Genomic DNA, 11,764 nt, shown 5'->3' with positions numbered 1-11,764 from the left:
ATCTGCTGGCGTGAAGAGTGCCTCAGGTTCCCTCTCCCCGACGCCCCCTCGCTTTCCTTCCTGGACCCACTGGCGTAAGACCTGGGCTTGCTGGCGCTTAGCCAAGCGTCCTTCCAGCTCCTGCCCGAGCCTGCAGAGATCCTCCCATAACCCCGCAACCGCATCTCATACCTTTACCCATTTCACACAGGGAAACATGGGGCGAGAGGGAAAGACACTGGGAAAAGCCAGTGAAGGGTCGCGAAAACTCTGGAGTCCCGATTTTCTTCCTGTCCCGACCCCCGCACTCCCCCTGCTTTTTTGTTGCAGCTTCCCACACTCTAATCTTTCCGATTGGGACGGCGACTCCACTGTGGGCCCGACGCGCGAGTTCCCGTGGCACATCGCCCCTTTAAGGGGCGGGCCTCTCGCCTTCTTGACCTCGCCCCGCCCCCTCTGGGGCCACACTGCGCTTGCGTGGTGAGCCGGAGCCCTGGGGTTGGGCAGCACTTGGTTCCGTGCAACTTTCAAGTGAGTTGCAAACTCCGCCCTGCAGGCCGGTGCCGGCGGCTGGGTGCACCTGGACCGCGGCGACTCGCACGAGCGAGGCCGCGACCTGCCGCCCCAGCGCGGGACCAGCAGCGAGAGCCGAGCACGGGGTTCTCCGCGTCAGGAAGGGCGGGTCGGAGCCGTAACTGCCCCAACCGCGGGGCGTACGCGCCAGCGCCCGCTCCCAAGTCGGCTTCCTCCCCGCCGGGGCCGCTTTGCTCCGGGTCTCCCCGTTCTCCAGGTCCCCCGAATTGCAGAGGCGGAGGCCGTGGGCGGCGGGCTCTGCCTCAGCCGAGGGACAGCTGGACCGCCCCTCTGCTTCCCGCAACCGCCCCGATCCCCCCAGTCCCAGCCCTTGCTTGAACGACCCTCTGGGCGGCTTTCTGGGGTTCTCCCCTCGTCCCCAAGGCCGGCAAGATGGTGTCCTGGATGATCTGTCGCCTGGTGGTGTGAGTATGGCCGCCCTCAGACCTCCTCTACCCCGGGGTGCCGTCCCGCCCCTGTGGTGGAAGCTGGAGACGTGTGGTGGGAGAGGGAACTTTCCAAGCTCCACCCTCCCGCACTCCATGCAAGGGTTAACGGACCTGTGGTCTTGCAGGCGGTGCCTGGGGCACTGCTTGCTCCTCGCCCCACCAAACCTCCCCCCACCAAGCATCTTTGGCTGAGGACGTCCCCTGCCACACGCCACACACACTGCAAACAGATGCGTGGGGCCAAGGGCCACAGGCCTACCTTGCAGCTCCTTGGCAAACACAAGGTGATATGGCACGTTGTGGGTGGAGAATCCAGGTGCATGCGTACTTGCCGTCGAGCAGTCACATGACTCACGTCCTGCTCCTCACCTTTGAGTACTCCAACACCTGGCTCACACAGCCCTGTCTGCAGCCCGGCAGTGCCAGGTCTGGTGGCCCTGGGCCTGATTGCCTGCCCACGGGAGGGGACGGTCTGGTGTTCTCACCCACTTCGTGGAGTGGCTGTCCTCTCGCTCCATCACGCACCCATGGGCCACAGGTGCAGGCCTGGGCAGGCTTCAGATGTTTGTAAACAGCAGGGTGGGGAGGTGCCCTCCAGGGCTCTGACTCAGGCACGGGTTGTACAAGCCAATCGAGAAAAACAGGGTAGGTAATGCCACCTTGCACCCCAGTGGGGGGAAGTGGCCACCTGGCGGGGTGAGAGTGGGACATGGGGCCCCTCACGCTCCCGGTGGCTGCTCTTCCAGGCTGGTGTTTGGGATGCTGTATCCAGCTTATGCTTCCTATAAGGCTGTGAAGACTAAGAACATTCGTGAATACGTGAGTGTGGGGGTTTGGGTGTGTGTAGTAGGACTTGGTGAGGGGGAAGGTCTGAGTTGACCTCTCCCTCCTCTAGGGGCAAGGTCGTGTGGCACATCCTGAGTGGAGTGGGGAGGGAGAGAGAATGGACCCTGTTCAAGAGGGTGTAGATAGAGGTCAGGCTATCGGGGTGCCTGTGGAAGATCTTGTGGGTGAAGCCCATTGGAGGCAGGCGCAGGAATGAGCAGCAGTTTCTTGGAGCTCCTGTCCAGCCCTGTGTGGGGGAAAGCAGCTGTGCAGCTGGACAGGCTCCCTGGAATCCCTGGGCTGGGCTGGCCCGGATGGGAGTTGGCGCTGCAGGCCCCATGCTGACCTCTGCGCTCTCACCCTGCAGGTGCGGTGGATGATGTACTGGATCGTTTTTGCACTCTTCATGGCAGCAGAGATCGTCACAGACATTTTTGTCTCCTGGTATGGACGCGGGAGCCGCAGGCCAGGGTCAGGGGTGGCCCACTCCAGCCTGCTCCTTGGCTCACCCTGCGCCCTGTGCTGTGCCAGGTTCCCTTTCTACTATGAGATCAAGATGGCCTTTGTGCTGTGGCTGCTCTCGCCCTACACCAAGGGCGCCAGCCTGCTTTACCGCAAGTTTGTCCACCCGTCCCTGTCCCGCCACGAGAAGGTACCCCAGGGGGAGGCGGGAAGGGAGGCTTAGGGGTGGGTGTGAGGGAAAGAGCCCTGGACCTGGGACTTAGGATGCTGGGGACACTGGGGTTCTAATCCCAGTCCTGCTGCTGGTGAGCTTCGGAGGTTGACGGAGCCCAGCTTACCTCATCTTCTGGGATAATTAGGTGGGGGTGCACATGAATGACCTTTCAGAGTAGAAGTTGGTTTGGGGGTAGTGGTGGCGGCAGCTGGAGCGCGGCCGCTCACCGAGGTGGCCTGCCCTACTCCTGGTGTGTGTTTGTGATCCAGATCTGTGGCCCCTGGGCACCAGGTCGGGCTGGGCTGGGCTGGGTGGCGCCATAACCAGTGACTTCTCAGAATCTGCAGAGGGAAAGGGACTTTGGCTGTCCACCTGAGCTCTCCTCCCCACTGGGTCCACAGGAGATCGACGCTTACCTCGTGCAGGCCAAGGAGCGCAGTTACGAGACCATGCTCAGCTTCGGGAAGCGGGGCCTCAACATTGCCGCCTCGGCTGCTGTGCAGGCTGCCACCAAGGTGCTACGAGCCCCCGGCCCTCCAGCAGCCCCATCCCACCCCTAGCCCCTTTGGGGCCCATTCAGCTCCTCTGCCAGGGATCCCAGAGACGGCAGCTGGAGGGCAGGGATGAGAAGGTCTGGAAGTGCTGGCCGAAGCGTGGAGCTGAAGTCAGACCTTCCTTCCTGGCTGTGGCACCGAGCATGAGCAGCAGCGCCTGCTCTCTGGCTTTGGTTTCCTGTTGGTGCCACGCTGGCGTGGGGCCAGAGCTTGCTGAGCAGTTTTCAGTTCTCCATCTCAGCCCCAGTGATTAGTTGGTTGGCCAATTTCCCTGGGCAGCCTCCTAGCTGAAGCCTCTCCCCTGTACCCCCCGCAGAGTCAGGGGGCGCTGGCCGGCAGGCTGCGGAGCTTCTCCATGCAGGACCTGCGCTCCATCCCAGATGCACCCGTCCCTGCCTACCAGGACACCCTCTACCCAGAGGACCAGGTGCTCCACCGGAGGCCACCCATTGGTGAGTGGGCAGAGGGGCCCAGGGCCATACCAAGAGGGATGGCTTCCTTCATGTGCACCCTGGCTTTCCCCAGAGCTAGAGGAAGGGCTTGCCTGGCCACAGGCGTTCAGCTTCACTGCCTCCTCCTCACAGGGTACCGGGACGGGGGCCTGCAGGACAGCAACACGGAGGATGAGTGTTGGTCAGATACTGAGGCGGTCCCCCGGATGCCAGCCCGGCCCCGAGAGAAGCCCCTGAGCCGCAGCCAGAGCCTGCGTGTGATCAAGAGGAAGCCGCTGGTGCGGGAGGTCAGTACAGAGGACGGCGGGGGGCAGGGGGCTGTGCCGGTGCTCCCCACACCCTCATGCTGGGCCTTCTCTCTTCCCAGGGCACCTCGCGCTCCCTAAAGGTTCGGACGAGGAAAAAGACTGTGCCCTCAGACATGGACAGCTAGGGTCTGCTGCATCTGGCTGGTTCTTACCTCGTGCCCTGCAGGGCTCCGGGGATATTTGGAGAGACCTTTGGCTGCGCATCTGGCCTGCCTGCACCAGCCGCTGGGCCCCACCCTCCTTGCTCTTGCTGATGGCTAAGGGCTGGGAGCAGATGCTGCCAAGGCCACAGGCTGGATGCACCATGATGTACCAAAGCAGGCTAGGCCAGCATTCTATTTATTGCCTTGCTCTGCCTCTTCCTTCCCTGGTTGTGGGACCAGAGCCCTCCTGGAACCCCTGCAAATGAAACCAAAAGGCCACCTGGGTGTGTTCATTCCTTCCTGTCCTTCTAAGTACTTGATGGACTTTCATAAGGCCTGGTGTGTGTGTGTGTGTGTGTGTGCTGGTGAGCGAGGTCAGGTTTGTGAATGTTTTCATAAATAAATACATAAAGGGATTCTGTTTCTCCTGGGTCTTATTCCCAGTGCTGACATCATAACCTTGAAATTCAACAGCCCAGTCCCAGCCTAGGTCTAAGGCTGAAGGAGCCCAGTCCTCTGGAGGAGACAGAGCCATTGACAGCGTTGTGATGCAGCATGTGATTCCACGGAAAAACTCTTGGGGCGCTCTGAGAGCATCAGTGGGAAAATGGGGGGACCAGTCCAGAGGACGAGTCAGAACCAGAGAGTTCAGATAGGCTGAGAGGCTTTGGCAGGAAGGTGCAGCTGTAGAGAAACCAGTGGGAGCCCAGGCAGGCGAGGGCTCGGGGCAGCATGTTAGTCCCATTGGGAGGTCAAGCTAGGCAGGGGAGGCCTGGGTAGTATTTCCTCCGGGAGCCTGGAAGAAGGGGGCCACTGGGGCAGCTCTGGGGACATCCAGTTCTGTTAAACACTCAGGTAACAACAGCGGGCGTAGCATTGCACCTCTGAGGAGTGGCCACAAGAGGGCAGCAGCAGCCAGGATCTCAGCTGCCCTCTGCTTCCAGGTCGAGGAGGGTGGGGCTGGGAGACTGGCCAGAGCCTCGCCCTGCTGGGCCTGGCGGAACTTGGCCGGCCTCCAGTGTCCCTCCCTGCTGCTTGTGGTCACTGGTCCTTGGCCTGCCCCATCCAAGGAGTCTCCTCTGCTCTCCTGAGACCAAGGCTCTTTGCCTGGCTGGTTCCACTCCAACCCCTCCTCCAATCCCTGGGGTCACTGGGTACCCAGCTCTGCCCTCTCCTGCCCTGATGCTGATGCTGGTCTCGCCATGATGCCTGGGGTGTGCCCCTCTGCCACCGCCACACCTACTCCTCCTCCCTGCTTTTGATTAAGCAAAGGGGTGGGTGACAGTGTGGGATGAGAAGAGGGGAAACAGGGTGGTAACCTGGAGTGGCCTCAGAGTGGATTAACTCTTGGTGTGGGGATTATCTGGGTTTTATTTGGGGGAGGCTCGTAATCTCCTGCTGTGGTTTAGCTCCTCATGTATGGGTGCTCCCTGCCATCCTACCATGGCCTGTCTTTTTGCATCGTGGGGTTGTCTTATCTCTATAAATTCATTCAAAAAATCTCTATTGAGCCTCGAGCAGGTACCAGACAACACGCCAGACGCTGCAGGGGGAGTGACGGCTGGCGCCCAGAGTGTGGCCGCCCACGCAGACGCTGCTCTAAGCCCCTAGCATATAGTAATTTAATCCTCATAACAATCTTTGGGGGGTACGTACTACTCTTAGAGTCTCCATTTTACAAACGGGAAAACAGGCACAGAGAGGGCAAGTGATTTGCCCAAGGTCACACAGCTAGTAGGTAGCAGAAGGGCTTGGAATCAGGCAGTCTGGCTGCAGTGTCTGTGCACTTAGCCACTATGCAGTACCAGCCTGAGAGAGATGATTCCTGCCTGGCAGGCAAGGACATGGAGACTAACGTGTAGAGTATTTGCTGTGTGCCTGACCTTGTTCTGGGCATTTTACAGAGATGATTTCCTTGAATCCTCCCAAGAAGCCTGTCAAGTAGGGACTATATCCATTTTTAAAAACAGGTTCTCACTGTATCGCCCAGGCTAGAATGCAGTGGAGCGGTCATAGTATACTGCATCCTTGAACTCCTGGACTTGAGGGATCCTCCTGCCTCAGCCTCCTGAGTAGCAGGAACTACAGGTGCTGTTCATCACACCTGGCTAATTATTGTATATATATAGTTTTTAAGATGTGGTCTCCCCATGTTGCTCAGGCTGTTTTTGAACTCTGAGGCTCAAGTAATCCACCTGCCTTGACCTCTGAAAGGGCTGGGATTACGGGCATGAGCCACTGTACCCGTAGGGCTATACCCATTTTACAGATGAAAAACTGAGGCCTGGAGCCACAACAACTTGTCTACTGTTGTGATGCTTGTGAGTCGGGGACCCTGACTCCTGATGCACCTCTGCCTGGGAGTTGCATTGATAGAGGTAGGCTGGCAGGATCCACATACCCAGACCAAGGGAACAAAACCAGAGGGGTGCCAGGCACAGTGGCTCACACCTGTAATCTCAGCACTTTGGGAGACCAAGGCAGGCGGATCACCTGAGGTCAGGAGTTCAAGACCAGCCTGACCAACACGGTGAAACTCCGTCTCTACTAAAATATAAAAATTAGCCGGACATGGTGGTGCGTGCCTGTAATCCCAGCTACTCGGGAGGCTGAGGCCAGAGGATCGCTTGAGCCCGGGAGGCAGAGGTTGCAGTGAGCCAAGATTGTGCCACTACACTCCAGCCCAGTGACACAGCAAGACTCCATCTCAAGGAACAACAAACCCAGAAGGACATGTGATGAATGGCAAAACAAAATAAAGCAAGAGAAAACAGTTGGGGAGAGGCCTGACGTCATGTGGTGGTGAGGGAGATTTCACTGGGCTGGGGGCTTCACTTACCCTCCCTCCTAGGACAGGTGTTTGGAGAGGGCCACAGGGCCACCTGAGCCCCTTGGCAGAGCTCGCCACCTCATCAATCAGGCTGTCTCCTGGCTCTGCGTGGCCCCGCGCATACTGACCTCTGACATGCTCTTCTTCCACTGTCCCACTGTATCCTGTTCCCCCTTGCCCTTAGAACCCCACTCAGACATCGTCTCTCTGGAAGCACTCCCTCACCTGGAAGTGGTTTGCTGTCTGGACCTCACCGCCTCTGCTCCTGCACAGACTTCTGCTTTTGCCTTGAGCGCGTTACCTTTTCTCCCCCACTGTATTGTGACTTCACAAAGAACATGTGTATTTTACACACTGTTGTAGCTCAGCGCCGAACAAACTGAGTTTGCGACTGGGTGGTAAAGTCCTGCTCATTCTCTGACCTGTCTGTGAAGCTCCTCTGCCTGCCTCAGGGCAGGACTGGGAGCACCTGGTCATCATTCACGAACAAGCCCAGCTCCCCCAGCGCCCAGCACTAGGCCAACATCTATGAGGCCTGGAGGAGTTTTTGCTGGCGAAAGAACAAATGCACACAGTGAGCATGAGTTCTGGGTGGGGGAGGCTGGGGGGACGGGGGATGGCCTTGTGATTTCTGCCTTTGTGCACTGGATCGCCTGGGGCCCACCGCAAAGCGTTGAACATGTAAGGTTCCTAGAACATGGGTTTGGTGAGCGGTGACTGCAGCTGTATGAATTCCAACACATGATAGGGCCAGAGGGGAAGGAGCCAGGAGAAGTCCAAGTTCTGGGGCATTTCTGGGCGAGCATGCATGTGACCCAGAGGCTCAGGACACTGGTTGTCAGCTGGACTTCCCTGAGAGCCGACCTTGCCCCTCTGAGAACCCCTGAGACCTCACCTTTGCCCAGCATGGTCGCACACTGGAGGGGTTCCTGTCTCACCCTCCACCCACTCTGGCCTGGCCTCTCGAAGAAGAGTAGGCTGCACGCCAGCCTGCCCAGGGCCCCCAATCCTCTCCTCCCCACCAGCCAGTGGGCCCCCAGCAGGATCAGGGCACGAAGGTGGGGACACGAAGCTGCCACAGCCAGCCCCCTTAGAGCTGCACACCTCCCCTGGGTGTGGCCCCTACCCAACTCGGTTTGTGCCCTGGTCTCACTCCTCACCTGTCTACAGCTCGTCTGCTTTTGAGGGGTTCCTCCATCTCCCCCACTGGTTTCTGGGTGCAGATGGCCCTTCCTGCTTGCCCTTCTCTTCTCTCCACCCCCCCCCCCCCACTGCCAGGCGCTTCCAGGTTGCTCCTGTCCCTCCCTGTGTCTTCAGCCCTGTCACCGACCTTCTCAGCCTGGGGACCTCCGTGTCCTGGTCCCCTTCCCCACCTCCAATTCCATGTGTGCTCCACACACTGGCTGTATTTTTAGCTGCCACTGATTAGCCTGTAGTTCTGACACAGCTCTGACCCAGGCTGGGTTGGGGCATCCTGGCTGGCACTGCCCCCCACCTTGAGGGGTTTAAGAAGGTGGCACTCAGGCTCTGGCTCCGTCCTCTACCCAGCATCAGGGACTGGGGGGTCTCAGGAGCTGGGTAGGGGGCAGACACCCAGGCAGGGGGAGGATTCTCTGCTGCTGGAGAAGTCCTGGGGGCCACAGTTGGTGTTTCCGGCTAGGCACAAAGGTCCCAAACCCAGGGCAGAGTGGAGCTGGCTTCCCCTCCCCGGGTGGGTAGCTTGTGGGGGTAACCTGGAGGGGAGGGCAGGTGGGGGGAGGCGCGCTGGGAGGTTTGGCCTGAGAAGAGGAATTAGGTCAGGGATGCAGGTGGGTGGGCAAGGGGGGAGGGCCGCGTCTGCTGCGGAGCTTCCTCCTGGCTCCAAACGCATCTCCACACTTCCCTTCCCCTCCTCCCCACTGCGGGTCCCAGGAGAATTCGCCCGGTATTCCCCCTCCCCCATGCCCCCCCAGGCGTTGCCACAGGGTGGGGGGTGGGGGGAGGCCAGCCTCAGCTGTCTGAAGGATGGAGGGGCTGGGGAAGCAGGGCTAGGTGCCCAGACGGCCGCGTGTGTGGGAGGGGATGTCCTCAGATGCCCTCCACCCGGCAGTCCCCGCTCTGACGTGGGTGCCCCCCCTCTCCCCGCCCGGATTAGTGGCAGCTTGGCCTGACTCTCCGGGGCTCCTTCCCCCGCCCCCGCCTGCTGCCCTCCCCTGGGCCGGGGGCTGCTCTGCCCAGGGGGCACTGTGCTTGCCCAGGTAAGGGGCTCTGGGGATGGCAGGAGGGCCACCGGCTCGCGAGTGCTGCTGTGTCCGTCAGCACAAGCGTGGGTCAGTGAGCGTGTGTGTGTCAGCGCGCCAGGGGTCGGGGCTGGGGCTGGGCCCACGCGTGGCTGGGGGTGCCGGTCAGCTTGCCTTTGTCCACGAGTCTGGCACTGTGTCCACGCACCGTGTGGCTTTCCTTCTGTGTTTGTGTCTTTTGTGTGTCTCCTCCGCTGTGCTCCGTTCTCAGGCACAGAACAGCCGGCTACAAGGACTCCGTGGGCCTGTGGCATGGGTTCCCAAGTGGGATGGGGAGTTGTCGAGGGTGGGGAAGAGGTCTTTCCTCCCACCCCGAAAGTCCCTGCGAGCCCCTGGGCTTTTCAGGAGCCTGTCCCCTAGAGCCCTGCTCTAGTCCAGGGACCGGGGCCTGACAAAGCCGACATGAAAACTGCGGGTGGGGGGATCTGTCCCCCTCCCCTGGGATAGTCCCCATCCCCTTTGGGGTTGTCAGTGATAGGCCCTCAGGGTTCTGGACTGCGCAGGCGCCCATCTTGGCCTCTTCCAGGCCCCAAGCCGCAGGAATCTCCCCCTGGCGCTCCCACAAGCTTCGGCTGCTGAGGAGGGAGGCCAGAGGACACAGATGGGGGACCACAGGCACACCCCAGCCCCTCACCTTCACCCCTGGAGCCAGCTAGAGTGAGGCCGGGCCTCAGGGCCTGGGCCCTCCAGTCCATGTTAGACCCTCTACAAGCAGCTCCCCTGGCACACTCAGGTCCCCGTCACCCCCAGGGGAGCTGGGGAGGAAGGGAGTGTTACTAACTCAGTCATGTAAACAACCCCTACCAGCCTGCTCTGCCACAGAACTGGCCTCTCGAGGGAGGCCTGGGGTGGGCTGAATCGATGCCAGCACGGCCCTAGTCCTGCCCAGTGCCAGCTGCTTTAGGCCCCCTCTCCCCACGACCCCACTCTTCTCCTCAATTGGTAGAAGGCTCCAGGTCTTTGCTCATCCTTAGGAGGAAGGCTTCTGGCTTTTCAGGGCTCCCCTCTGCAGGGATAGTGGTGTGACTTGGGACCAAGCTAGAGACATCCAGAACCCATCAGTTTCATGGGATGGGAAAGAAGGGGTACAGCTTCGGTCCCAGGCAGGCCGAGGAAGGCTTCCGAAGGGGCAGGGAGGCAGGGGAGCTGAGGGTGGGAGGTGGGTGCCTGAGGGGAAGGGAAGCACCCGTTGGGCGTGTGGGTTTCTGTGTGAGTCTGAATCTGTCTGTGTGTGTTTGAATCTGTCTGTTTGTGTCTGCGCTGGAACCACCCCCGCAGAGGAGCCGGGATGCTTCCTCGGGTGGAGGGTGCCCTGCTTTTCCATTTCCTCTCCTCCTCTCTGCGCTCTCCTGGGAGCCACTCCCATGGGCGCCTCTCCAGCGCTGGGCCTGAAAACACCAGGAACCCTGAGGATGGGGCAGACCCTCAGAGCCTGGGGTCTGGGGCCAGTGTCGGAGCTCATCCTGGCCCATGACTTCTCCAGACATTTGGCGAAATCAAGGCCCTCAGACCAGGGACAGACCCAAGCCCAGGCCCTCCCAGAGGTTCTAGGCCACAACCCTTTGTGCCCTTGAACTCCGGAAGGGATTTGGGAAGGGTTTGGGGTGGAAGATGGCAAAGAGCAGCTTGGCCAGGTGAGGATGAGGCAGTGCAGACACAGGCCAGTGGGGCGTGCCATGTGCCAGAGCTGGAGAGGACCAGGAGCCAGTGGCCCGGCGGGCACAGTCCGGCTGGCGTGGGCCAGAGCGCCCATCACTGACCCGTGAGAACCCGACTGCCCCTGCCAGCTCTGGCGCTGCCCCCTCCCAGCCGCCCCACCCTAGCACCCTGGGGGGGCACCCCGCCCCACCGTGGCCTGGTCCGGCCCCTCCCGCCCTTTGCTCCAGTTTCCCGGGCTTGGCACCTATAGTGGGGGTGCCGCCCGCCTGCCAGGCTCCGGGGCTGGGCCCACGGGAGGGTGGGGCGGCTGGGAAGCTGGCACGGTGCCCCGGGGGAGCCTCTCTCGGCAGGCGCCCGGGTGCCGCGGGGGGGAGGGGGAACAAAGGGCTCATTCTCCCCGTGCGCAGCCGGTGGCATCGCCGGGGCGTTGGCGGAAGCCCCCGGGGCCCGGGAGGGGGCAGGCCCAGGCGCGGCCGCCGAATCACGGGCTCCTGTTTCCCGCAGGGTGCTGGAGGAGGAAACCGGCGGAGCAGCTTCCCCACTCTCAGTTGCGCGTCTGGCGATGGCGATCAGAGGTCCTGCTGCGCTCTCCGCCGCGCTCTACCTCCATTAGCCGCGCTGCGCGGTGCTGCGCCCTCGCCGGTGCCTCTCTCCTGGGTCCCGGGATCGGCCCCCATCCAGGCACGACCCCTTCCCCCGGCCCCTCGGCCTTTCCCCCAACTCGGCCATCTCTGACCCGGGGCGCGTGTTCCCCCCGGCCCGGCGCCTTCTCTGCCTCCGGGGGCACCCGCTCCCTAGCCCCGGCCCTGCCCTCCCCTCGGCGCAGCACGGAGTCTCGGCGTCCCATGGCGCAACCCACGGCCTCGGCCCAGAAGCTGGTGCGGCCGATCCGCGCCGTGTGCCGCATCCTGCAGATCCCGGAGTCTGACCCCTCCAACCTGCGGCCCTAGAGCGCCCCCGCTGCCCCGGGGAAAGGGGAGCGCGAGCGCGCTGAGCAGACCGAGCGGGAGAACGCGTTGTTGCCCGCCGGCCGGGAG

General features: G+C 61.6%; 2 protein-coding genes across 3 annotated transcripts; both read left to right on the top strand.

Moving 5' to 3' along the window:
* Positions 1-459: 459 nt before the first annotated feature.
* REEP4 (receptor accessory protein 4) lies at positions 460-4,375 on the top strand. 2 transcript variants are annotated; one of them, XM_003937153.4, is made up of 8 exons: positions 460-977; positions 1,748-1,820; positions 2,194-2,270; positions 2,358-2,478; positions 2,904-3,017; positions 3,373-3,508; positions 3,641-3,795; positions 3,876-4,375. In XM_003937153.4, the coding sequence occupies exons 1-8, from the start codon at positions 946-948 to the stop codon at positions 3,939-3,941; spliced, it is 774 nt and encodes a 257-aa protein (XP_003937202.1). In that variant the 5' UTR covers positions 460-945; the 3' UTR covers positions 3,942-4,375. The 2 variants fall into 2 exon arrangements, with proteins under 2 accessions (XP_003937202.1, XP_010346004.1); XM_010347702.3 differs by lacking the exons at positions 3,373-3,508; positions 3,876-4,375 and having other exon boundaries at positions 3,641-3,745.
* A 7,197-nt stretch (positions 4,376-11,572) lies between these two features.
* HRURF (HR upstream open reading frame) lies at positions 11,573-11,677 on the top strand. The gene has a single exon (XM_074384043.1). It carries the CDS (start codon positions 11,573-11,575, stop codon positions 11,675-11,677), a length of 105 nt encoding a protein of 34 aa, XP_074240144.1.
* The last annotated feature ends 87 nt before the right edge of the window (positions 11,678-11,764 follow it).

The sequence above is a fragment of the Saimiri boliviensis genome, chromosome 13 (genome assembly GCF_048565385.1).
Source record: "Saimiri boliviensis isolate mSaiBol1 chromosome 13, mSaiBol1.pri, whole genome shotgun sequence".
NCBI lineage: Eukaryota > Metazoa > Chordata > Mammalia > Primates > Cebidae > Saimiri > Saimiri boliviensis.
The sequence above is the reverse complement of the archived record's forward strand: the minus strand, read 5'-3'. Positions and strand labels throughout refer to the sequence as shown.

Bases quoted from the DNA above. Each gene is read 5' to 3' on its own strand.
- REEP4 (XM_003937153.4), top strand. From the start codon at position 946: ATGGTGTCCTGGATGATCTGTCGCCTGGTGGT. The intron at 978-1,747 runs GTGAGTATGGCC...CTGCTCTTCCAG, and splicing joins ATGATCTGTCGCCTGGTGGT to GCTGGTGTTTGGGATGCTGT. The intron at 3,018-3,372 runs GTGCTACGAGCC...TACCCCCCGCAG, and splicing joins CTGTGCAGGCTGCCACCAAG to AGTCAGGGGGCGCTGGCCGG.
- HRURF (XM_074384043.1), top strand. From the start codon at position 11,573: ATGGCGCAACCCACGGCCTCGGCCCAGAAGCTGGTGCGGCCGATCCGC.